Source organism: Trichomonas vaginalis, chromosome IV (genome assembly GCF_026262505.1).
Source record: "Trichomonas vaginalis G3 chromosome IV, whole genome shotgun sequence".
Taxonomy (NCBI): domain Eukaryota; phylum Parabasalia; order Trichomonadida; family Trichomonadidae; genus Trichomonas; species Trichomonas vaginalis.
This window is the reverse complement of record NC_067206.1, coordinates 40,167,554-40,194,433: the sequence shown is the minus strand read 5'-3', so window position 1 is coordinate 40,194,433 and position 26,880 is coordinate 40,167,554. Positions and strand designations below refer to the sequence as shown.

Below are 26,880 nucleotides of genomic sequence, written 5' to 3'. Positions count from 1 at the left end.
CTCCAATCATCAAAGGTTCACAAACGATGCAGATACAAGGAAAGTACAAAGGAAAACTTCTCTGCTTCAAAGACTCTTATGCAATCATCTCAACTAAGTTGGAAAGATTCCCTGAAATGTTTCACCTCACTAGTGGTGAAAAAGAAGTTTTCCCATATAATTACTACACGGAAGAGTTAGTTAATACAACTAAAGTTGGTAACATCGATGATGCCATGAATCATGTCAAAGATATTGAAGCTTTTAATGAGAACATTGAGAAGATTGAAGATTGCAAGATTGATGATGAACACTTTGACATGGAAGTTTATTCGTCATTCTATTGCGGTCAAGATGTACGCATTTTACGAGATGGCTTTCTTAAGTTCCGCAATGACCTCATGACTGAGTTTGAAATAGATGCTTATGATTATGTTTCAATAAGTTCTATCTCAAACAAACTCTTTGAGAAGAGAGTATATTGGAAGAACGGTAATCTCTTTGATCTTGCAGGAAAACCTCGTGAATATATTTCCAAGTGTATTCAAGGAGGAAGATGCATGCTAGCTGAGAACAAGAAGCAATACAATGAAGGAGAACTCATCACTGACTTCGATGCTGTATCATTGTATCCATCAGCAATTGCTAGACTTTACTGTTTAGAAGGAATTCCAAAAGTTATGACAGAAGAGATGAAGAGCAGTGAATACTTGTTGGAGCATCTCTTTGATGATGACCAAGCTGAACCAACAAAGGAAAAGTTCATCTCAGGATTTTACTGTCAGATCGAGATCTTGTCGATCGGTAAGAACTCAGCATTCCCATTGATTGTCGTCAATCCTGACATCAACCCTGACTTACATGTTGCCAGAAGTTCCAATACATGCTGCAAGATGTTCGTAGACCACATTACGCTTCAAGATCTGATCAAGTTCCAAGAGATCTCATGCAAAGTCATTGATGGATACTATTATGATGGAAAAAGGGACATGACAATAAGGAATGAAGTTAAGAAGCTCTTCGAATTACGTGCTAAGTATAAGAAGGAAGGTAATCCGATACAAGAGATCATCAAACTTCTTTTGAACAGTATCTATGGTAAGACGATATTAAAGCCCATTGACAAAAAGATTCGTTTCATCAAGGACAATAAGCTCACTGACTATATCATTAAGAACTATAATGACATACAGACAATAGAGTTCATCCCCGATTCCGAACTTTCATGTGTAAAGTCATTTAAACCTATCGTTCGTCACTTTAACTATTGTCCATTAGGTGTTTCAATCCTTTCTATGTCCAAACGAATCATGAATGAAGTATTCTTCACAGCAGAAGATTTGGGCTTGAAGTTGTTCTATCAGGATACAGATAGTTTACACTTGTATGAGAAGGACTTAGATAAGTTAGCAGAAGAATACAAGAGAAGGTATAACAGAGAACTCATTGGAAAAGCACTGGGTCAATTTCATTCAGACTTTGCAGAGATTACTGCAGGACATATGTCTAAGGCACAAAGATCTATATTCGTTGGAAAGAAGACTTACCTCGACGAATTAACCAATGACCTCAAGGAAATTGCTTTCCACTGTCGAATGAAGGGAATCACACAGGACGTAATTGCACTTACTGCAAACCAAATGTTCCCAGATGCGATACAAGTACATTATGACGAGAAGAAAGGTTTGTTCTTCCCTGAGAAAGTTGGGGAAAAATATAGCATCGTGGAATTGTACAAATCTCTTTATGAAGGTGATGAGATAACCTTTGACTTGTGCATTGGTTCGAAACCATGCTTCAACAAAAATAAGGACTTCACTATTTCAACGAAGTCATCTTTTGAACGTAAGTTAAAGTTCTAAACACTTACTTATTATTTTTCTTAGCTTCTTCCTCTTCTCTCAATTTCTTTGCAATCATTCGTGGATTCTTTGCGCGTCCAGCTGCTAATGCAGCTAATTGTTTCTCTGTGAGTTTACGCTTTGGTTTAGCTGGTTTCTCTTCTTGTGTTTGTTCTTTTGGTTTGAGTTCATTAAGTATTTCTTCACGAAGTTCATTCTTGAGTGCTTCTCTGTCGAAAGTATTCTCAGTCATTTTGTTAGGAGTAAAAAATTTTATTAGGATAGAAATGACGTCAAAACTTTCACCAAGTGAAAAGCAATCAATCATATTGAATGAAGCTAAAGGAATACAACATCCATTATATTATGTTTGTCATATGAAGAATGGTTCAGTTCAAGTTAGAAAGAGAAAGGCACCATTGAATTCACCAGCTCCTGCCCCAGCTCCTGTTGTTCAAGAAGCTCCTAAAGTTGATGAGAAGAAAGAAGAAGAACAAGCATATACTAATAAAATGTTGTTAGAGATGATGACAAAGATATTAGAACGTAACAGTGTAGTTAATGAACCAAACATGGACCCAATTGAACGTGAGAAGGAAACTAAAGAGAATCAAGAATATGTTCAATCAATGGAAGAGAAAAGAATACACTTCGATGATGAACCAGAGCCTGAACCAGAACCTCCTAAACCTCAGCCACAAATAAGACGAATAATCCCAAGAATAAGAAGATTGTAAATTTTTTATAGCTGAGAAAGATGTTGAACGATAACCTCAATACATACAGTATTGCTGATTCCATCAGACAAGTAAGATATTATTTCGATCAAGTTGATGGGGCAGTTCCTATTGGAGATACTAACCATAGATATGTCCCAACAAAAGTGCCAGCTATGCCGACAAATACTATTGATAACGGTTATATTACATTTAACATATCACCACCTGGTGAGAACATGATTGACTTATATAATACGTTCATTAGTGGTTATGTCGATGGTGAGTGCATAATTACAACAGAAACTGAACCAGCTGATGAAAAAGTTCCTAAATATGATGGTGAAGTATATAAAGAAAGAGCTGTTGAGACAGCTCCTACAGGATCAAATGTTACAGCAATTAAAGCAATTGATACTAAATATGCTGGTGGCAAATCATGTGCACATCTTCCAGCAATTTGGTTGGGATACATTGATTCATTCTATGCTGTTGAATCATATCAATTAATCGCTAATGGTAAAAGTGTTTATACACAAGATAATGCTAGAGAAGAAGGTTACATTACTTCTACTGCATCTACAACAGAAGCTATTAAGAAAGTTGATGTATTTAGTAAGGCTAGACATAAAGATGTTTTCAATAGATGTGATACAGTTCGTTCTGGACAGATTATTGAGTTCAATAAACCAATTAGTGGTGCAACTACATTAAAGTTCCACATACCAATCAAGATTGACCTAAGAAGATTCCTAATACTTAATAACATTAGATTCCTTCCAGCGTTTGCTGGTAACTTACAACTTAAGGTTAAGTTCAGTATTGCTGGTATGGTTTGGACACCATTAAGTTATCAGGATATTCTACCATTACCGAACATGCAAGCCAATGTTACAAGCTATATTCCAATCACTAATCACTTCACTCCTATCTATGAAGGTATCAAAGTTATTGATACTGTAACTTGGAATGCCGATAAGAGTACGATATCATTTGGTACCAAGTTTATTAAGTTCACTAAGAAGAATGCAAACTTCTTTGAAATGATTACATACTGTAACTCATTCTCTTTGGACCCTAACATCTATAGTGATTTGGTGACAAGATATTCGGCAAAGACTCTAAACTTCCCAATCAAAAGAATTGACTGCATTACTATGGATGGTTCAATGGCTAAAGGTGAAGGAACTCCTTGTACATTCACGGCAGCATTTACTCCATTATATGTGAACACCATTTATACACTATTTAAGAAAACACCTAATTATAACACTACCTATGAAAATCCATTGTTTGAACAAATTCAATTGAACTGTGGAGCATATGGTAACATACCCGCTGAGGCTCAAGCATCTAATGATCCAATCTTCTATGAGATGCAGGCAAATGCCACTAACAATAATAACGATACTGTTGGCTTCAACTATGATGTCATGAGGTCTATCACAACCACATCAGTCCCTCAATTTGGAATCGAGTCAAATGACTTAGGTCATTACCTATGTGGATTCCCTTGCGAAACTGATTATACATTCCAACAGGGTCAGTTATCTAATTCACCTATTACATATAAGCTTACAGTTAAGCCAACAGCAGAGTCTATTAAATATACTGAGAAACCAGTGTTATGCTTCTTACGTCACGTTTGCCTCTCCATACAGATTAAACCTGTGGGACCACCTATCGTACTTCTCGACGATTATGATTTATCAGCCCCTGCTAGTGAATAAAGGTTAGTTTACATATGAACGTTTATTTTTACACATATATGCGTACATATGCGCGCCCGTATGGTGTCAGTTTTCTGTCACTTTTTTCATTGTGTCGGTGACTGTAGCTGTAGGCTACAGGCGACGCACAATGTATACTGTACTCAAAGTAAATCAAATAGTAAACAACTTGGATCTTAAGCATGTCTTTGCACTGTGCTGGTGGTGCTCCCCATACCTTTGTGATCATAGATGCAGCAATGAATATAGATCTAGCATAGAAGACGCCTTTGATGACTGCTGGTGAGATTTCCATCCCATGAGAAATTCTGAAGGAAAAAATCTATGAAAAGTCTTTCTCAATTTCATTGAATAGTTGTAAATATGGGCCAATTTAAACTGTAAACAATTTTAATATATTTATGCTCACTAATAAAACCAGCAATTTAAATTTTTCAGAGTCGATTCTATAATTCAATGAATTTTTTTTTCTGAATTTGTAATCAAGAATCAACGCATATTATTTAATATACCCGATTTTGTGTTCTACAAATTTGAATTCTGATTCTATCACTTTTTCAAATACTAACACAAAAAATCACAGTTTGAGAACTAGTATGCCAATGCGAAAATGAGTATATAAGAACTATTTACCGATAATCAAAATTTGTTTTTCTAAAAAAAATTGTGAGATTGCCATCATAGACATTTTTGTTCTCAGGCTTGAGCGGCCTAGCAATATTGATTTAAATGCAATGCTAAGCAAATTTTTGCTGTTAAATATTGTTTTTGTACCTTTGCCAGGTGAAATTTAATTTCTTTGATAAGAAATTCACGATAAATGAAAATTTTTTTATCAATTCAGTGCGCAGAGATAATATAGAACATTATTTCAAAAGCCAAATATAATCGTTGATTTCCTATCAATTTTCAATGATGCCCATCAAACAGAAATTTATTGTTTTTCTAATATGTCATGAGATGGCCGTATTGATTTTGTATGAGATATATAGGCTGGAAACAAATGGAAAGGCATATATGAATTATTTCGAATGAAATATGAGAAAATTTTCCTCCAAATTAATAAATTTGCTAGGACATCATACACTAGGTGCTTAGATCATATATGTATGTAGTATTATCAATAAATATTATATGAAATTCAATATTTCCTTTCCAAATTCCCAATTTTCAAATTAGCAATTCATGATGTGCAATATATTAGTAATCAGATATATGTATTCAGGAAGTTATCTAAATACATGAATTCAATCGACATTTTCCAAAATCTCATCAAGCTGATGGAAAGCAGAAGCTTTGAAATAGAAACTTTATACTATTAAGCAACCTGTACCGAAGGAAATTGATGGATTAAAATCAAATCCTCGAGTTCAATTTTGTATTTTTGTTTTTTTTTATGAATTTTATTAAACATATTGTATTTCTTTGTCATTTACTTTTTGATCTTTTGGATTTACAATGTTATTATCAATTTCACATTTTCACCAAAATATCCTTTGATTTATTGTTTTGAAAAAAAATATTAGAGTATTTTAGTCATTATTAGATATCGATATGCATGGAGAAGGAGAGATCAAAAGATACCCTACTTTTCCAACATTTAGAAAACATGCATGACCCCCTACCCAGGGTCCAAAAATTGGTATTTTCTGCGCTCAGGCAACATGAGTTTTTGGGCCGCCAAATGAATAGCTCAAATAGTTTCCTCATATAGAGACATGCTTATGCTTAGAGTTTGAAGGGAATCTAAAGTGATTTTTTTCTGCATTTCGAAATCTAATGCAATCTTAAAATCATGATTAAACTGCGAATCTGGGCGCAATTTTTTAATATGTTAATATATGAAGGTACTCCTACTACTGCGAATGCTTCAAATGAAAATTCAAGAAATCAGATTAATTTGATCACATTAGTATAGTAGTGGTCAATCCAAAAACTCATATGTTGATATATAACCTATAGAGATGATAATTATCAACTCTTCATTGAAATGCATAAGATTTAATAATCTCATAAATATTCTTTTTAATTTTCAGTATTTCGTGTGCATTTAGATTGCATATACCTGTATATGATATTTCTAGAATGTTTTGGTTAGATATTAAGTTTTTTAGATTAATATTTTAACATTTTAAAAACAAGCAATTGTTCCATTTTGGAATCGCGATTGAACTCTAGTTTGACTAATATGATGTTGTATGATCAAATAAATTCTAACTTCATGAGATAAATTTTGAAATTAGAAAATGCGATATCTGACTCAAATATTTATATGAACACATTTAACATTCAATTATAAACTAAAGTAATATACAGCAGATTCGATTTGGCTTATATTTTAAATATTCAACAAATAATCTTATAAAATTGTGCTATTCACGTTTCTCAAAGATGAATTAAGCATTTACAACTTGTGCATTGATGGAATTAGATATGGATTCTAATGTTAATCGATATTTTGTAAATTGATATATATTTTATCATGGTTTGACATTTGATCGTGTTGAAACCGGAATTGCAATATGCATCATCTATATATATAATTGTCAAAATATGAGCTATAGATTTTTAAATTATGCTCCTGATTATGAGTGACTTATATGATTATATTGAATTGAGTAGTAAGAATCATAAATATTAGAATATTACGATAATGTATTATAACCTTATAGAAGCTTAAGGCTAAAAATGATGATGAAAATGTAGCTCAAATTTAAGTCTAAAATTTTGAAAAAATTAAGTGCTTATGATAGTATGACGATATTGGTGTTTGAATGTAAGAAATTAGAGATGTATTAGAAGCATTATGAGAAAATAATAAGATATAAAAACAAATTTTATGAAATAATTTAAGTTATAAAGAGGTGTTAACATTGGTAATGTGTGAATAAGATAGTAGAATTGTATTGGATCTTTGATTAGTATTTTATAACAATTTATTAATGTAGATGTGATTAGAATGTTGGATTTCAAAGGAGAAAGCGGATTGTTCACTCTTGTTGGTCTGCATGTGTCATTCCGGGAGACATTGCCTGTGCATGTCTCCCAGAATGGCATACTGTTCCGCATTCATAACTTGAATGCGGAACTTTGACCGACAAGAGTGCATTGTGCACTCTTGTTGGTCTGCATGTGTCATTCCGGGAGACATTGCCTGTGCATGTCTCCCAGAATGGCATACTGTTCCGCATTCATAACTTGAATGCGGAACTTTGACCGACAAGAGTGCATTGTGCACTCTTGTTGGTCTGCATGTGTCATTCCGGGAGACATTGCCTGTGCATGTCTCCCAGAACGAGACAATTTATTGCAATCAGAATACGATTGCAAAACTTTGACCGACAAGAGTGCATTGTGCACTCTTGTTTGTCATCCACTATGATACTTAGAGAAAATACTTTACTTACATTATTTAAAATATTAATTTCCCTATTTAATATTTATTATTATTTTTTGTGCTTTATATTCCCTATGGCATGTACTGAACTATTTTATAGACTCTACCGAGCTATCTCCACATATAAACATTTGACAATAACACATATTACTCTCTTCATATTCTAGTCTCATGACATATTATTGCAAAAGCTATATTTATACAGCATACCTCATAAAGTCTCATTATATCCCTATCTAAGCGTTCAAAACCTATTTTCCCCACGTAATCTGATTCTTCAGGCTCCGCTGATTCGATTTCTGCTGTCAGATCGTGAAAATATGAATCACATAACAAGATAAACACAAGTTACCCAACTTGATATTTTACGTAAAAAAACTCTTTAAGTTCATGTTCAAACAACATCATTTTAGAAAAATTCAATTTTTTCCAAAAGTGTGTGAATTCAAAAAGTCACAATATATCTAGTTATTACCCAGTATTAATTTTTTAATTTAGTTTTTGAGATATTCATTTTATAATACGTATTATTCAGAAAATTAAATACATTTGTAAGGGAAAACGGAATTAATAACAAATATATGAATATCGTGGAAGAGTCAATTTGAAGAAAACATTATTATTTTGGATTTGTGTTTATCTTGTTATGTGATTCATATTTTCACGATCTGACAGCAGAAATCGAATCAGCGGAGCCTGAAGAATCAGATTACGTGGGGAAAATAGGTTTTGAACGCTTAGATAGGGATATAATGAGACTTTATGAGGTATGCTGTATAAATATAGCTTTTGCAATAATATGTCATGAGACTAGAATATGAAGAGAGTATATATGTGTTATTGTCAAATGTTTATATGTGGAGATAGCTCGGTAGAGTCTATAAAATAGTTCAGTACATGCCATAGGGAATATAAAGCACAAAAAATAATAAATAAATATTAAATAGGGAAATTAATATTTTAAATAATGTAAGTAAAGTATTTTCTCTAAGTATCATAGTGGATGACAAACAAGAGTGCACAATGCACTCTTGTCGGTCAAAGTTTTTGCAATCGTATTCTGATTGCAATAAATTGTCTCGTTCTGGGAGACATGCACAGGCAATGTCTCCCGGAATGACACATGCAGACCAACAAGAGTGCACAATGCACTCTTGTCGGTCAAAGTTCCGCATTCAAGTTATGAATGCGGAACAGTATGCCATTCTGGGAGACATGCACAGGCAATGTCTCCCGGAATGACACATGCAGACCAACAAGAGTGCACAATGCACTCTTGTCGGTCAAAGTTCCGCATTCAAGTTATGAATGCGGAACAGTATGCCATTCTGGGAGACATGCACAGGCAATGTCTCCCGAAATGACACATGCAGACCAACAAGAGTGCACAATACACTCTTGTCGGTCAAAGTTTTGCAATCGTATTCTGATTGCAATAAATTGTCTCGTTCTGGGAGACATGCACAGGCAATGTCTCCCGGAATGACACATGCAGACCAACAAGAGTGCACAATGCACTCTTGTCGGTCAAAGTTCCGCATTCAAGTTATGAATGCGGAACAGTATGCCATTCTGGGAGACATGCACAGGCAATGTCTCCCGGAATGAGACACTGCGACCGTCAGGAGTGCATATTATCATCAAAAATTCAAAAAAAAACATTTTTCTTTTTTCTTTGGCGAAAAATGTACTTATTTTTTTGAAATTTTCGAAATATGATTTTTTCGGGAGACTTTTTCAAAATTTTAATATGATAAATATGAGTTATTTTATGTTCTCTATTTGAGAGTCTGCTTATTTTTGAGTATTGAGCAAGATTGAAAAATGAGAATATTTAGGAACATAATAAATCGATTTATCTCGTCATGTAGTTCATATTTTCGCGTTCTGAGAGCGGAAAACGCATTTTTTGAATGCGTAGATTCCGAATCACACGGAAAAAATAGGTTTTAATAAGAAAAATAGACAATTTATGAAGTAACAAAGCACATAGTATTATAAAAAAGAAAAACATTTTTCTCATATGAAAGAAAATATAACGTATTTTTTACAGAGCGTAGGTATATATCGAGCCAATTCACACCATAAATTCTTTTCTCGTTCTCGGGCCTATAAACAACCTGAGGTGCACAACAATATTAACTTATACTGCTGTTATCTGGATTTGAATCCTCAATTGAGAGAATTCCAGATAACTTCAGTATAAACAAACCATATACATGTTTCCTCCTTGCTTCTAGGCCAAGCATAACAAGTACATTACCTTAGAGCAAATCTCATTCGGAGTTTCTCATTTAATGAGAGACTCCGAATGAAATTTGCCTATTTGATTAATATTGTGCTTTATGAGATGCAAATTCTGATGATAAATATTGATCTAGAGCTTATATAAGATGCGAAGAAACTTCAAAAAAAGCTAACCGGTAAAGACAGCAACTTGCAACACCAAGTTGCTCACGTAGTGATTACAAGCATATCTGCAAGGCAAAGTCCTCAGGATGCAGAACTTTGCCTGCAATCAGAAAAGAGATTGCAGCAGAGTAACCGGTAAAGACAGCAACTTGCAACACCAAGTTGCTCACGTAGTGATTACAAGCATATCTGCAAGGCAAAGTCCTCAGGATGCAGAACTCTGCCTGCAATCAGAAAAGAGATTGCAGCAGAGTAACCGGTAAAGACAGCAACTTGCAAAGTCAAGCAGTTTCTGAGATTTTGATTTATAAATCATAAACCTTCATGCTTGATGATTTTGTAGAATTGTTAACTCATGTCATCAGTTAATGCTCACCTAAGGGAGGTGTTTTGCGGGAGCTGGGGGTATCTTGGTGAGTACTCAGGAGGCCAAGAAGGGCACCCCAACCGACATTTTGCTGATGGATTGAGTTCGCAACCATTTTTATAACCGTAAAAACCGTCGGGACAAAACAACTTGAATAATTGAATTTTTTAATGATAATGATTGTGAAATAACATGTAACTATAATTTAAGAATGCCATATTTTTGTTAAAAAAAATTTCGAAAAGTGAGAGATTTTCCGTTCTAATAAATATATTTGATAACCGGGGCGTCCCCCGGAATCAAATAAATTATCATATCGAGAATCGGAGATCCTTGCAGTTTCGATTTTTTCGAAAAGTGAGAGATTTTCCGTTCTAATAAATATATTTGATAACCGGGGCGTCCCCCGGAATCAAATAAATTATCATATCGAGAATCGGAGATCCTTGCAGTTTCGATTTTTTCGAAAAGTGAGAGATTTTCCGTTCTAATAAATATATTTGATAACCGGGGCGTCCCCCGGAATCAAATAAATTATCATATCGAGAATCGGAGATCCTTGCAGTTTCGATTTTTTCGAAAAGTGAGAGATTTTCCATTTTAATAAATATATTTGATAACCGGGGTGTCCCCCGGAATCAAATAAATTAGCATTACTAACATTCCTTTTTTATTTAAAATTTTCAATTCTTAAAACAAAGTTTTACTTCTATTTAATTATTTGCCATGAAAGTATAGAACATTAAAAATTTATCCTACTACCTCCACCCTTATAATACCTTCAAAAAAATTATATCTCAATTTATTTTCTATCTTTATATTGATGTGCTTATTCAAAAACACTAAATCATAAGTCTTCAGTTCTCAAAATACTCTCAAATTATCTCATTGCGCATATTTTGAAATTTGATAATTTTAAATTGTTAAAAAATTCATTAATCACAGTAAAATATCTATATACAACAATTAACTAACTGATTTCACATCTTGAACATTCGCATTTATTTAATATATTTGAATATCATTTACATCTTATTGAATTAGATCATAAATCACAGTTCCTTAATATACTATCTAGCTAACCATTATTGTTGCACAACTTACATTTGATTAAACACACGTGTATAATTCTGTACAACTCATATCTCTATCAATACTTTATTTATAATCAAAACAAAGGTTAAAATTGTATACCCTGTCACTGTAGAGTATTCTCCCAACTTTAAAGTGAAAATCAAAATTTGATATTTTAGTAATTTCATGTGAGATCGTTATTTTATAGGAAAACATACTGAAAATGTTTATAAGATGTTTCTCTATCATATGCCAAAATATCATGGCTTAAATGCTCTCCTAAGTGTCTATAACTGAATTTTAGGGCAATAACCTTATTCTAAATGTTGGGAAAGTAGGGTATTCTAAACATTTGAAGAATTGTAAAATGAATAATGCTTTATTACTATGTCTATAGTGGGGTAGATAAAATGGTTATATATAGCAAATAATTGTCATAAAGTTTTTTGTTCATTGAAATTGCGCAATTTCTGACAAATAACAAAAAAAATCGTGTAAATTGTAGATCCAAATATTTCATTATCTTATTTTTAAGGCTATTGGCCGCACCTAATTCTATGAGTCATATTCAATTCTGACACAATCTGACAACATTTCAATACTGTCCTATTGAAATCTAATGGATTGTGTACAATACTCTTTTTTAGAAAAATAAGATATGATAATGACATTCAAATAATATTTCTTTTTTTGAATACATTGAAAAAAAAAGTCTAAAGATTTTTTATGGAGCAAGTCAAGAAGGGAAAGCTTATTATAATTAAAAGAGATCCTCCTAAAAATAGAACATCGGATGATTACTCTGAGTTTAGGAAAAAAATGGATGATCGTCGAAGAAAAGTAGGAAAATTATATTCATATGTTGAAAATTTTCTAAATTCATTTCCCAAACTTAAACGTCGTACAGATATCATGCATCTTGCAATAAAGATAAGCGAACGGCTACATATTCCTATAGACAGAAATGCAAAGAGATTAAATGAACCATTAATATGCTGGTTCTGCGAAAATTGGTTCCAAGTTTATAAGTATATCCTACCAGTATATATTGAAATGTATGCTCAACCAGAAACTCAAAATTCAAATGTGCAAAATCTTGGAAAAGATCAAGATTTTCAAAGACTTGATCAAGAGATTCAAAAAATCATGCAAGAAATTGGTGATATGGATCAGTTTAATTTAGATGAAAATATCGATAAAATTACAAGATCTGTATCAAGTGATATTCCAAGCCAGAATGATCAATAATATTATTTGAATATTATTTTTCATGTTTTTTATTATGCTTATTTTATTTTTCATATAATTCTTTGTAAATTGTATATTATTTTGTATAATATTAAGAATTTGCTTTAATTCCAGCAATATTAAGCATCATTATTATAATTCAAGCGAAACTTATTAGAAGATTTGAATTAATTCATTTTTGAAAACCTTTGTTTAAATTTAAGAGATTCATTATGAGATAATATCGCTGAACTAAAGCAACTAGCATCTGGAATATCGAAGTATTTCTAAGTAAAAATTTAAATAAAAAGAAAGAAATTTATTACACATTAATATTAGTCTTAGTCAACTTCTTCAACACGTGGGCCAGAGCCAGAAGATGGGTGAGCAGCACTTGCACCTGGAGCAGCACCACCCATGTTCTGGAACATAGATGGGTCAACACCACCTGGCATTCCGCCGGCACCACCAGCAGCAGACTGGTAGGCCTTCTGCATGAGTGGCATCAACTGACCTTCGACTTCCTTCTGCTTTGCTTCGAAGTCAGCTGTTGAAGCGTCCTGGTTGGATTCGATCCAAGCGAGTGTGTCATTGACAATCTTGAGAATGGCATCCTTGTCAGCAGCATCGATCTTAGAGCCGAGTTCGCCGTTGACAGAGTTACGAACACCGAAGCAGTAACCTTCGAGACCGTTCTTTGCTTCGATCTTCTTCTTGGCTTCTTCATCCTGAGCCTTGTATTTCTCAGCATCAGAAACCATGCGGTCGATATCTGCCTGGGAAAGACGGCCCTTGTCGTTCTTGATTGTGATCTTCTTGACGTTACCTGTGGAACGGGATTCACAAGGAAACTGAGTATGTCTGTTCCATTTTTGCGCTCTGCTAGCTGAATAAGGGCTTTTCTGAATGAATTTGTCTTGTTTTTTTCATTGAATAAATCAGAAATTTGAGAATACTTAGAAATGTATGGAATTGCTGCTTGGAATTGCTCAGAATATTTAATAAAAATGATTGCTACCTCTGTTGCGTATTTGTTGTAGTTATTTTTGAATTCTGTGAGAAAATCCTGATGAACTTTCTGAATTTTTGGTATTTCCTTGATTATTACATCCATATCTTGATCTGTTAGCAGTTTTTTAGATCGTATTTCTGGAACCCAGAAGTTAGTTATGCTTTCGAGAGTTGACAAATAATTTGACTCTGTATCCATTATTTCAGAGACCAAAAGAACTCTTTTTTGTATTCTTGATATGTCTTGGTTTGATAGCGTGCAGTGAAATGTAATTTGTGTCGATTTTGCTTCTTGAAATAACTCTTGAACAGTTCTCGATCTTTGAATTTCAGCATCATTTGCAGTAAACTTAATAGGAGAATTTTCAATGTCCAGGAATTTGGAAGCAATTGGTAGAAAATCATCTATCGATAAATTCATTTGTTCTGGGAGAATTTGAATTAGAAACTTAGGGATTTCATATGGTGAATTTGAATTAACGTTTGCGTATATCCATTTGGTATTTTTGCTCAATAAGGAAATCGGTAATAAAGTATATTCAGGTTGCCGATATTTATTTGGCTTTTGATCTTGTAAAATAAATGGATATGACTCTAGGAGAATAATGTTGTCATCAATGGCTTCTTGAAACGTTCCATATCTAACCCCCAATAAGTTATTTTACTGGCGAAGCTGCAATCTAATATCTTTAACACTTTTGTTATTTAAATTAGTTGAGTCTATGAATTCCAAAGCTGCTCCTGGCCTTGTGAAGCAGACATAGCCTTTGGACATTTTTGTGAATTAAAAGTGTATATGTATGTTCAAATTTCAGAACTTTATAATAAGTAAGAAATTATACTCCCATGTATTCTAAGTATTTTTTTAATCGGAATTAGTAAAATGTAAATAAAAGTGTCAGTTATGCCAGGAATTGATATATCTATTTTGTATTATTGTTTGATGATTATTATCACTATTCATTTTTACCGTTTTCCTAAAAGGAATAACTTCATCGGCAACAAAGACATCGACCAAAATTGTGCTCATTATGCTAGATATATGAAACATAGTAATAGTGTGTATGGATTCATTGAATGACTTCTTTTATATTTTGAAGTTCTTTAATATCAATATTTTGCTTGAAAATTCAGTGGAAAATTATTGAATTATGAAGATAAAAGAAAATGTCGGTCAAGAATAGCAAAATTCGAATTTAAGAAAGTAAATTGTTTATTGATGAGATTGCTTTCAGATATTTTTTTGAAGAAACACTTTTCTTAGTTTTCCTTTCTACGCCTGCATATAAAATTTTCACAAATAAGGATTTGTAATCAAAAAAATTGTTAGAATTGGGGAAATAAATTGTTAAATCTTAGATCATATTAATCATTTCTTCTAACAATTACATTGTGGTAACAATGGCTGTGCATGATAGTTAGAGTATTGTTAAATTGTACGATATTTTGATAAGTTTCAAAAACGATAAATAGTATGTTCAAATATATTAGAATTTAATGATATGGATTAGGGTTAACTGTAAACAATCGGCATCAAGTGTTTGATGAAAATCTATACCAATATTTAAAATTTTCGATGCTTTTTTGACTGAAATCAATTGTTTTGATCACCTGGAATGAAGTTCTCCTTGGTGAATTTCTCCAAATTTTTTCTATTTTCGAAAATGTCCAAGCAAATTTTTAGAAAATGAAATCGTTTTTTTTAATTCTGCATTTTTTTTGGAAAATGAGTTAAAAATTCTTGAAGATTTAAATTTTTTATCAAAATAAAGGGATTTTATTGTATTCCAAATCAATAGATACTTTTTACTTTTGTTTTCCATTATTATTTAATAAATAGCTTGTTTAAATTTTTCAATTTTTTTCTCATATTATTGAAATATGAAGATTTTAATAGAAATGACCCTTAACGCATCAATATCGAAATGTCATATTGGTTTTTATAAATTTATTAGCAATTTTTATAAATTTATATAGATTTATCTCAGAAAATAGATATATAATATAATAGTACTCTATAAATTTATTGGTGATCTTGAAGCTCTCTCAAGATTTTGACGAAAAGTTCTGCATCGCATTCTTTGACAACAAGGCATCCTTTTTCATCTGGTTCTGCAAGGGACATACCTAATTTTTCACCCTCTAAAACCATTGAAAGGTGGAGACGCTCGGCTCTCTTGATGGCCCTATCTCCGTAAACTGCAATAAAAGCAGCAAGAGGGTCTGCTGGGCAGATTCGACCGCCATCAAATGCAATAATTGGTTTCCATGTTTCCCTGATGAATCTACGTACTAGATTTCCATCTAAATTGAAGAAATCATAGTCATTTGCGTTAAATGAGTTGAAAACAGCAAGTGTCCATGAAGCAATTGTTGTCTGGTATTGTGGATATGTCTGTAAAACGATTTGCGCGGCTTCTGGGTCGGCTCTCCAGTTGAATTCTCCATATGGTGTAATATTTCCTTTCCCATTTTCAGCTCCACCCATAATGTAGAAGTGCTTGATCTTAAGGATTGCTTCTGGAGCCATGCTCAATGCAATAGCAATATTTGTCAAAGGGGCCAGACAAAGAATGTTAAGATCCTCAATAGTATTAGCAGCATGAATGAGTGCATTAACTGCATGCTCTTTTTCGAGTTTATTTGGTGTATTTGTGCCGAAATCGTTATCATTAATATCGCCAAGACCATCGCCACCATGAATATGTGGTATTTCCATCTTTGGCTGAACAAGAGGAGCTTGGCAACCTCCAAAAATCGGAATATCGGTCTTTCCCCATACCTTAAGAGTTCTATTGACGTTTCTGATTACATTCTGAAGTGATGCATTACCACCAATGCATGAAATGCCAACAATTTCAATGCTTGGGTTAGCAAGACAGATAAGAATGGCCGTTGCATCATCTATTCCACAATCAGTATCAATCCAAAGTTTCATAATGTCAGTTTTCCCGATAGAATCCGTAGTTTTACATCAAAAATTCAGTCTCCAAATTATGTTTTACATATGAACGATCTAAAGATATACACATAGCTCTATATTCTATTTCTCAAATTCAAATTTATCTCCAAGAATACCTCAAAAATCTACGAAGTATTATGTAAATAATAATTGTACTAAAAATGTATCACTCATGATTCTCAAATTACCAATAGTTGGTTAATTGAATTTTTATTTTCCTATTTTATTGGAATGCCAAAATAATTCGATAGAATTTGTAATGAAAATGTCATCAAAAAACACTATTTCATGTCAATTTCGTGATTTTTAATAAATCCAGATAACAACAATTTTTCAGAGTCATTATCCATCAAATGTTTGTTAACACTAACATTTGCTTCGAAGAATTATGAACGTAAATTATCAGAACAAGAAATTTTATTGATAGTTTCAAATTTGCGAGGTTACATAATGGAAACTATCAAGAGTTATGAGTGTGTTCTAGGTTTTGGGTTACAGGTATATCATGTTCATATTCTGTATTTAAGTAAAACATATTCTGTGTTACAAATTTTGAAAAATTTGCGATGGATTGTCCTTTTTAAAACGAGTTGAGTCCACATTTATACAACAATAAGCAGAACCACTCTGATTCATTTGAAATAGGACTTTTGTTTTACAAAAAAAGGATAGAGTGAGGTGGATTTATAAGTGGTCACTTTGAACGGTTGTTTTCTCACAAAAATAACAATACGAACATAAGAACTTGGAATTTTTAAATCCTTATTGATTTCTCTATGGATGAAAAGTTATCCTTCAGAAAAAATAATTAATTGAGATGATTCTTCGACCAATCACTGGTCTGAAAATTTGACATAGTATTTTCACTTCACTTTTTCTAATGGCTCAAGCATTCAACAAGAGCAAGAAAGTTCAGGCCTTTGTCGACGAGTTCGTCGCCCTCTGCAAGCCAAAGGATGTCATGTGGATTGATGGCTCCCAGGAACAAGCAGACATGCTTTTCAAGCAAATGGTTGACTCCAAGATGGCAATCAAGCTTAACCAAGAGAAGCGCCCAGGCTGCTACCTCTACCACTCCGACCCACGCGATGTTGCTCGTGTCGAGTCCCGCACATTCATCTGCTCCAAGAACAAGGAAGATGCTGGACCAACAAACAACTGGGAAGACCCAGAAGTCATGAAGAAGAAGCTCCGTGGTCTCTACGCCGGCTGCATGGAAGGCCGTACAATGTACGTCATTCCATTCTCCATGGGTCCAATCGGCTCCTCCATCGGCAAGAACGGTATCGAAATCTCCGACTCTCCATACGTCGTTGTCTCAATGAGAATCATGACACGTGTTTTCACAAAGGTTCTCGAGTGCATTGGTGAGGATGGCGACTTCATCCCATGCGTCCACTCCGTTGGTTACCCACTCAAGGACGGCCGCCAGGATGTTGCATGGCCATGCGACCCAGAGAACACATACATCACACACTACCCAGAAGAGCAGACAATCTGGTCCTATGGCTCAGGCTATGGTGGCAACGCTCTCCTCGGCAAGAAGTGCTTCGCTCTCCGTATCGGCTCCAACCTCGCCCGCAAGGAAGGCTGGCTCGCTGAGCACATGCTTATTCTTGGCGTCAAGAACCCAGAAGGCAAGAAGACATTCGTCACAGCTGCCTTCCCATCAGCTTGCGGCAAGACAAACTTCGCCATGTTGATCCCACCAGAGGAACTCCGCAAGAAAGGCTGGGAAGTCACAACAGTCGGTGATGATATCGCATGGATCAAGCCAAACAAGGATGGCGAACTCCGCGCTATCAACCCAGAAAACGGTTTCTTCGGTGTTGCCCCAGGCACAGCCATGAGCACAAATCCAAACGCTCTTCTCTCCTGCGCTCGTAACACAATCTTCACAAACGTCGCTCTTACAGACGACGGCGACATCTGGTGGGAGGGCATGACAGAGGAGAAGCCAGCTCACCTTATCGACTGGCAGAACAAGGACTGGACACCAGACTGCGGCCGTGTCTCATCACATCCAAACTCCCGCTTCGCTGCTCCAGCTGCTAACTGCCCATGCATTGACCCAGAATGGGAGAACCCAGCCGGTGTTCCAGTCTCCATCTTCGTCTATGGTGGCCGCCGCATGAACGATATCCCACTCGTCTTCCAGGCCACATCATGGGCTCACGGTGTTTACCTTGGTGCTACAGTCGGCTCTGAACAGACAGCTGCTGCTGAAGGCCAGGTTGGCGCCCTCCGCCGCGATCCATTCGCTATGCTTCCATTCTGCGGCTACCACATGGGTGACTACTTCAAGCACTACCTCGAGATGGCCAAGCTCGCCAAGACACCACTTGTCTTCCACGTCAACTGGTTCCGCAAGTCCCCAGCTGGCAAGTTCCTTTGGCCAGGCTTCGGCCAGAACGCTCGTGTCCTTGGCTGGATGGTCAACAGATTCTACGGCAAGGCCCCAGAGCACATCTCTCCACTCGGCTACGTCCCAGAGTACGAGGATATCGATTGGGAAGGCCTCAACTTCACAAAGGAACAGTTCGAGGAAGTCATGCACCAGGATAAGGAGAAGATCAAGGCCCAGGTTGCTGCTAACGATGACTACCTCATCAACAAGATCGGCCACGTTTCCCAGGAACTCCTCGAGGTTTCCAAGGAAATCCTTAAGCGCTGCGAGTAAATCTTTCTAGCTTCTTTTTTTGATTATTCTTAATTCGCTTTCGTTTTTAATTCCATCTAAAGAACTCTAAAAATTTCAAGATTTGAGCAATGCAATTTTGGATGTTAGCATTTTCAAGTAGTGAAATGCAAATCATTGTAAGAGTTAAATCATTTTATCCTTTCTTTTTTGAAATTCTAGGTATTAATTTTTTTCATTCAAAATTGATGACATATATCATAATATTGATGAACTTTAAATGAAATATAGCATTCTGATAATATAACACTGGGTATTAATGTTTGGTTATGCAATTGAGAATTTCTAAACGTGCACAAGAAATGGAGGAAAAGGGAGACCTTTCTCTTCGTTTTGTTTATCCTAAGTGGTTAGGTCATGGTGGCAGACCTATATCTACAGTAGATATCCATCCATCTGGCGAGCTTTTTGCTACAGGTGGCTGGAATAATTTTTGCAAAATTTGGAGTTTTCATGCAATTACAGATTCCTCACAGAACGTCAAAAACAAACTTCTAGCTGTACTTCGTGATCATACGAAATCAGTCAATATTGTTAGATTTAGTCCTGATGGAAAATACCTTGCAACAGGTGGCGATGATGCAATGATTTTTGTCTGGCAAAAAGTTAGGTGCTTTGGTCAACCATCTACATTCGGTATTCCAGAATCAGAACTACAACCAAATCCTCCTGTTCAAAGGTGGCAATCGAAATCATTTTCAGGACATACTGGTGATGTTACTGGTGTTTCCTGGTTCCCTGATTCTACGAGAATTGCATCATGTTCTTTTGATGGAACAATTATTGTTTGGGATGTTAAGTCTGCTACGAAACTCTATCAGCATCAAACATCACAATCAGTTGGTATAGCATCTGTTGCTATTGACCCTCTCGGAAAATTTATAGCTTGCCAATTGTTGAATGGAAAATTCGATATTTACGATCCAAGCGCTAACTTTAGCCGTGAATATGGCTCCGAATTTACTCAGCCAGATCAGGCTCTCGTTTCAAGAATCTGTTGGACTCCTGATGGCTCATTTATTGGAATGACCTCAGCCAATTCAGGTGGATATGTCTGTCCCTTCTTCCGCCGTGAATCATTTACATTTGGATTTATGCTAGAGGGCCATATCGCTCCTACGTGCTGCATTTCATGTCCGCCATTTTTATTCAGAAACAAAAATGGATCATATTCCTCTATTATGGCATGTGGTGATAAGAGTGGCGTTATTTCCATCTGGTTGGTTGGAGAAGATACTAGACCGCTTGTAGTTTTGGACGGAATTTCGACATCTACAGTTAATGATTTACGCTGGTCTAATGATGGCCACTGGTTATTTGTTGCCCTTGAAAATGCTCCAATCACACGTCATGGTGGCATTGTTGCTTTTGATTTATCAAAAGCTCACGATTTAGAATTAGTCGATCAAGAGTCCATGGAAGAAATTAAATCACATTTAATTGGAGAAAATACATTCCGTGCAAAATTGTCCAACAATATTAATAATGCAGCCCATTTACTGCACAGTTTAGATGCCGAAGAAAAAGATGTTGACTTTGAAGTCCTCCAACTCACTCCTGCTGAGGTTTTAGAAAGACAAAGTACAATAACCAAGGATGGAATCACTTATATCACTCCTGTTCTCTTAACAGCTGTTGAAAAACAAACTGTTTCATTTTCTGTTAAAGTTGAGAGTGAATTATTATCAAATGCATCAACAGAATACAATCCAGTTGGATATAACTGGCCAAAACCAGCTATCTTAGAAGGAATCGTTAACAAGGCATTAGATATCAATAATTATCATATAGTTTCCTATGCAGGATACTTGATAAAACTCGATAAGAAAACAGGAAGAAGGCTCAGTACTCCGTATTTAATTGGAGGAGTTTGCAGACACCTGAGTTATGATGAAGGACAAATATTAGCCGTTGGAAACAGATGCTGTGTTATCGAACTCGATTCAATGAAAGAAGTAATGAGCTGCAACTGTCCGCCAGAATTCAAATCCTTCTCTTTATACCCCTCTGGAATTATTCTCGCCATTTCGAGGGGAAGAGTTTGGACATGGGACACAGATTTCAACTGCTGGAGAGGAGGAGCACTCAGTGGGGATGCAAGCGATCTGACAATTGAGGAAATAGAGAAGAGCTTGGACGATAAAAGCATTTGCAGATTTGATCTCGCAATTTCTGCAACTTTCAACGAATTCATCGGAATGCCAGAAAGAACTGATGAATTAATAGAGAAACTTAAATTAAATAAAGATCATCCTGATACAGGTAAATTCATTGACGCCCTAGTCAGAAATGTTCAGAAGAGATGGCGCAATTGAGTTCTTATATTAATTTTTATATATAAAATAACTTGTAAATGATTTAATAATAATTTAACACAGATTAACGATTTTTAAAACTCTATACTCTATTATATTGCAGGTCTCTTGCAAATATCTTTGACCATGATTTCATGGTAATAATCGATTGCGTTTTCTGGATCGTAAACACTAGGCGAATCAGGATGTCGTTTATAGTTATTCTTCTTGTAGAAATTGTATGCCCCTTCATTGTTCTTCAATACACAAATAATACCCATTTTCATTGTAATCAATTCAGTACACTGGAGAAGATACTTTCCAAGACCATGACGTTGGAATTTCGGCCCTATCTGCAACTCATAAACATATGTATGCGAGATATTCTATTCAAATTCGAATCTGATGTGAACAAAACCACAAAGTTCTTCCCCTTGTCTAAGAACAATAAATCTGACCGATTTATCCCTAAGTTCATTTAGCTTCTTTGTTTCGTTCCATCCCCATGAATCTTCATAGATTTGATGCAAATTTCTTTCTGTTAAATCTAAAGCCCATTTTAAAAGATCTTGATCAAGCTTAGTGCAGTATGTCGCTGCGACATCTAGACCATTTCTCTTGAATGTTCGCATCATTGGAATCAATTCAAGTAAATCTTGTTTTGCTTCAGCATCTACATCAGATCTTCTCATTTTATTGAATGCCTCGGTTTTTGCCTTATCAGCTTGCCTCCTTTGTTCTTTCTTGGTAAGCTGTGGATGCAAAGATACATTTGACATTTTTATGCAATGATATGATAGGTATGCATTGAATATTTACGATCATTTTCAATTAAATTTCAATTCAAATTTTTTTTGAAGCGATTTATAACCAAATATTTTGATGTATTTCCTTAGAACATCTTCCAAAAGATCAATTTGGCATTTGCCAATTTTTCAATTATTATAACTTTGAATTGACGTAGCTTCATGGCATCGCTTGTCGGGGACATATACACAGGATTCATGGACTATAAGAATGCATACGAAAATCCTAAACTCATATGGACCTTGATTGGCGCCATGTTTGCGCTTGTTTCACTATTTGCAATTACACCTGAACCTTATGAAATTTACAAGAATCGAACAAACTTCGGACTTTCACCTCTTTTTACATTTGCTAATCATATGAGTATGTGGCTCTTAGTAATAAACTTTTTATGCCTAAATTATCACGAATTAGTCGGAATTTTTCAACACAGTTTTGCCGAAACTATACCATCATTAATTGTTTTTGTAGAATTTATTGGCCAGTGGCTTAGTTTTATGCCAACCGTTTTCATGATGCTTCATTATGATGATCGAGAGCACAACAAAGATGAATCAGAGAAAACAAAATTTATACACAAGCTTATTAATAATGGCTTAGTCATTCTCAACGTATCTTTGGTCATTATAATGATCGGCTTCTGGCTTTTAGTCGGAATGTTTATTAGTTTTGAATGCAGCATCATAAACTACTATGGACAAGTATGCGGATTTGTATCCACTGTACTAGTCTTTATCCAATATGTTCCTCAGTTTATTATGACAATTAAAATCAGAGATAATGGATCATTATCGCTACTTATGCTTGAAATTTTAGGTCCAACTGAAATTATGAATGGAATCTATATGGCTGTTGTCTTGAAAGAAGAATGGTCAACCTACCTTGCAAGCTTTGCAGAGGGAACATTCCAACTATCCCTACTACTATTATGTATAATGTTCAAGATATACAACAAAATCAAGAAACCAGCTCCAAATTTTCCAAATTTATCTTCAACAGTATTATCACCTATCATTCCAGTCAATATACCATAGAATTGACAATTCTTATGTAATATACATATACCATTTTAATAAATAGATTCTATTAAATTATTTGCAATAAATTAACTTTTTTTAAGATTAAATTCAAAAATAAGGATAATTAATGAAATATATAACCAAGAGTTTTATTTAAGCTTCAGAAGATTTATTTTTTTCTTCCTCATTAGAGTTGTCTTCATTATCATCTTTCTTTTCTGCAAAGAACCACATTTTCTTCTTCCAAAGGAAGAAACCAGCAACAGCTACTCCTGCTATTATTACTATAACAACAATAACAACAGCTGCTATCCATGCTTTGCTTGATGAGAGATTCTTCTTCGTTGGCTTAACTACATTGGCACTAATGGAGTTTGAGAGCGTTGCTACATCATCGACTGTGACCATTTTTGTTGTGTTAACCCTCATAGATACAGTATTCAAATCTGCGGAGAAATCTTCGCCTTTAATTTCAAGGAATTGTGTGAATGTTTCACCTAAGTCGTTTGAAGCAGGACCAAGGTAAGCATCTGTATATTTGAAGAAATCTTTTGTATTAACGCCAGCTGCAGAGAGTAATGAATCAAATGTTGCATCTTCATTCTTTGCGAATGCTTCAACTGCCTTGGCAACATTCTTAGCAGCCTCAGCAACTCCAGAACCAGTTGAAATACAGTTAATTAAGCCATTAAGTGACTGCTGGTTTTCAGTAAGGTTCTTAATATTCTTCATTGTTTGAGCTGGATTAATTCCCATAAATGTGAAGTCTGCAAATGCCTCTCCAAAGTTCTGTCCATTCATCATTTTCTGAAGACCAATAATGAAGCTTGTTGTTGATTGAGGATCAGAAGTTTTTCCGTAAATATCGGAAAGCTTTGGATTCTTGTCAAAATCAATTTTTTGAAGCTTTTCAAAGAAATCAGTTGCAGTTTCTTTAATTGGAAGGTAAAATCCAAGCTTCTTCAATAATTTTGTGATTTCTGCAAAAAGTCCAACTATGTTCTCTGATTTGTATTTATTGAAACCAAAGAAATCGAGTACTGTAACAACTCCATTGACAGGTGACAATATTTTAATCAATTCCTTTGTTTCGTTCAATAGCTCTCTTACTTGATCTCCAACTTCCAGAACTGTTTTAGCTACATCCATCATTTCTTTAACAATGTCAACTACCTGAGTGGTTGTTTTGACAGCTGTTCTAACACTGTTGTAGAATTCTTCAGGTGTCTGTGGAGCTTCAAAGAAATCCATACGCATTTGTCCAATTGCGAGTATTAATTCCTTTGTTGAAACACCAGATCTTGAAATTGCCCTGATTATTGTTCCAGCACTTTCTAAACTGACGTTTAATGGAACTGATCCAACTATTGAGCGTCCTTTTGTTGATGCCTTTGCTGCAAATTCAACACCAAATAGGAATGTTGTCATTGATTCAACGGAGAAACCTTTATCGATGAAGCTTTGAAGGCCATCTACTGCAACCTGAAGCAATTTAACGCTTTCTTTGACTTCATTGCTAATTTGGGTATCAGCAAGTAGATCATTGTACAATTGGATGATATCCTTGACTTTCTTTACGATATCCTTATTTGACTTAGGAATTGTTCTTGTAAATGGTTCAAATATAAGCAAACAAATGTGCTTTGTTAAGAGTTTGACTGCTTCCCAAGATCCAAATGCATAATCAACCATGTAGTTAAGTTCCCTGAAAAGTTCTGCAATTGTAATCTTATCATCACTGACCATCTTAGGAATGTCAGCAATGAGATTCATAACAACATCTTTCTCGTAGAATATGTGAGAAGGAGCATCTTCTAATAGGAATGTATCTTTCTTTGTGAATATGAAATTAAAAATGTCAAACATGTCATAAATAAATCCCGTGCCAAGCTTAAGACCATCAAGAAGATCCACAAGTTGTGCTTTGTCTGGGTTTTCCTTTAAGTTTGTAACGAGTTCATAGAGTTTGTCTCCGTCAAATTCAAGAATGTTTCCAAGGGACTTAATATACTTTCTATTTTCATATAGTAATTCAGTCAATGTTTTTCCGTTGATCTCTTTACCCAAAAATGTATCCATTCCAAAGTCTGGATTTGTTAAGAGAGTTGTATTGACAATGTACTGGGAAACATATTCATGAAATTCATTTAATTCTGTTGTATTCTTATATACGTTTGTTAAAAGAGAATATAATGGAGCTTTTGGTTTGAAGAAAGTATTAATCATCTCTTTGATATTTGGCCAATCGTCTTGAAAGGCATCGTTAAGGTACAACCCATCGATAAAAAGGTTGGCATAAAATTGTATATCCGATGATTCTCGTAGATTAGCTCTTTGAAGGAAAAGAGCTAACATAAAATACTTTAATGACCGATAAACTCAGAAAATTGAATCTTAAAACAATTTTGTCAAATTTTTCTTCCAAAATTAAACAATAAATTTTTTATTTATTCATATTTTTATGTAAACTACATGCTTTTAATAAATTTTTTATTTATTCATACATGTAAATTGAACAGAATTTTGACCGTGCTTGTATTTCGTAAATATTCAATTTTAATTTTTAGGAATACACACCTTTGCTTCGCCCTTATTAATTTGAACGAAATATTTCACCATAATTCTTTGGAAGAAAATTTTGTTTAAGTAAGGGTTTCGTTTTGCGAAAAAAACGTACAATACGCAATTTCGCTAAAAAAACATTTAGCTAGCAATTTCGACCTTTGACTCCACTCAAGACGTCACTTTTTTAATTTTGCGGTATCATATTTTTGGAAAATCTTTATGAATATTATATAAAAAGTCTCTTTAATATCTATATTTCATATTTTTATCGATTTTTAAAGTTTTTGCGAAAAGTATTCAATTATTTTTGCTATTTGGTCGGGGAAATGTCAGATTTGCGACATTTTCTGATATGATATTCAGATTCTACGTTGATAATAATGCTTATAAAACCCTCTTGCTATTGTGTCAAAATTGCGAAACCGATAGCAAAAATATCTCGCAATATCAAAATTGAGATATTGAGTGAATTATGCATTATAGAGATTAAAAATCTGATTTGTGAAAACATCTCATCAGTTTCTAGCTAATTCAAAAATCTTTACTATCTTATTCGATTAAAATGAAAAGGGAATAGTTTCATTATGCTTTAAATGACAGCCTTATAATATAATCATAGTTTTCGCTCAATATGCAGCATTTTTTTTTCGAAATCTATGGTCAATGTCCTAAATACTGATTGCTTTGCATTCATATCTCTTACATTTTCTATACCCACATCACTATTCATTGCTATTCCTATCTTTTTCATTTTTGTTTGTTTCTCATAATTTCTCAAAAA

General features: G+C 34.5%; 10 protein-coding genes across 10 annotated transcripts, besides 2 other annotated features; 6 read left to right on the top strand and 4 right to left on the bottom strand.

Moving 5' to 3' along the window:
- Positions 1-4,305: part of a mobile genetic element that runs on past the window's edge.
- Positions 2,578-3,134, top strand: TVAGG3_0254570 (uncharacterized protein; the record flags this gene model as incomplete). Its single annotated transcript, XM_051228159.1, has 1 exon — positions 2,578-3,134. A coding segment is annotated over one exon (557 nt), but the record flags the coding sequence as incomplete, so codon positions are not given.
- Positions 3,367-4,266, top strand: TVAGG3_0254560 (uncharacterized protein; the record flags this gene model as incomplete). Its single annotated transcript, XM_051228158.1, has 1 exon — positions 3,367-4,266. One exon carries the CDS (start codon positions 3,367-3,369, stop codon positions 4,264-4,266), a length of 900 nt encoding a protein of 299 aa, XP_051113144.1.
- Positions 4,306-9,305: 5,000 nt separating the features above from the next.
- Positions 9,306-9,997: a mobile genetic element.
- Positions 9,998-12,242: 2,245 nt separating this feature from the next.
- Positions 12,243-12,797, top strand: TVAGG3_0254530 (uncharacterized protein; the record flags this gene model as incomplete). Its single annotated transcript, XM_001330541.1, has 1 exon — positions 12,243-12,764. One exon carries the CDS (start codon positions 12,243-12,245, stop codon positions 12,762-12,764), a length of 522 nt encoding a protein of 173 aa, XP_001330577.1.
- A 244-nt stretch (positions 12,798-13,041) lies between these two features.
- On the bottom strand, positions 13,042-14,647 carry TVAGG3_0254520 (ATP binding; the record flags this gene model as incomplete). Its single annotated transcript, XM_001330540.1, has 1 exon — positions 13,085-13,504. One exon carries the CDS (start codon positions 13,502-13,504, stop codon positions 13,085-13,087), a length of 420 nt encoding a protein of 139 aa, XP_001330576.1.
- A 69-nt stretch (positions 14,648-14,716) lies between these two features.
- On the bottom strand, positions 14,717-16,692 carry TVAGG3_0254510 (purine nucleosidase protein; the record flags this gene model as incomplete). The annotated part of the gene is made up of 1 exon (XM_001330539.2): positions 15,778-16,692. The coding sequence occupies one exon, from the start codon at positions 16,690-16,692 to the stop codon at positions 15,778-15,780; it is 915 nt and encodes a 304-aa protein (XP_001330575.1).
- A 903-nt stretch (positions 16,693-17,595) lies between these two features.
- Positions 17,596-19,403, top strand: TVAGG3_0254500 (phosphoenolpyruvate carboxykinase, GTP-utilizing domain-containing protein; the record flags this gene model as incomplete). Its single annotated transcript, XM_001330538.2, has 1 exon — positions 17,597-19,396. One exon carries the CDS (start codon positions 17,597-17,599, stop codon positions 19,394-19,396), a length of 1,800 nt encoding a protein of 599 aa, XP_001330574.2.
- A 280-nt stretch (positions 19,404-19,683) lies between these two features.
- TVAGG3_0254490 (DNA replication-independent nucleosome assembly) lies at positions 19,684-21,729 on the top strand (the record flags this gene model as incomplete). Its single annotated transcript, XM_001330537.2, has 1 exon — positions 19,684-21,729. One exon carries the CDS (start codon positions 19,684-19,686, stop codon positions 21,727-21,729), a length of 2,046 nt encoding a protein of 681 aa, XP_001330573.2.
- Positions 21,730-22,094: 365 nt separating this feature from the next.
- Positions 22,095-22,487, bottom strand: TVAGG3_0254480 (H2A histone acetyltransferase protein; the record flags this gene model as incomplete). Its single annotated transcript, XM_001330536.1, has 1 exon — positions 22,095-22,487. One exon carries the CDS (start codon positions 22,485-22,487, stop codon positions 22,095-22,097), a length of 393 nt encoding a protein of 130 aa, XP_001330572.1.
- A 175-nt stretch (positions 22,488-22,662) lies between these two features.
- On the top strand, positions 22,663-23,616 carry TVAGG3_0254470 (PQ loop repeat-containing protein; the record flags this gene model as incomplete). The annotated part of the gene is made up of 1 exon (XM_001330535.1): positions 22,677-23,549. One exon carries the CDS (start codon positions 22,677-22,679, stop codon positions 23,547-23,549), a length of 873 nt encoding a protein of 290 aa, XP_001330571.1.
- A 42-nt stretch (positions 23,617-23,658) lies between these two features.
- On the bottom strand, positions 23,659-25,906 carry TVAGG3_0254460 (uncharacterized protein; the record flags this gene model as incomplete). Its single annotated transcript, XM_001330534.1, has 1 exon — positions 23,688-25,889. The coding sequence occupies one exon, from the start codon at positions 25,887-25,889 to the stop codon at positions 23,688-23,690; it is 2,202 nt and encodes a 733-aa protein (XP_001330570.1).
- Between the last annotated feature and the right edge of the window lie 974 nt (positions 25,907-26,880).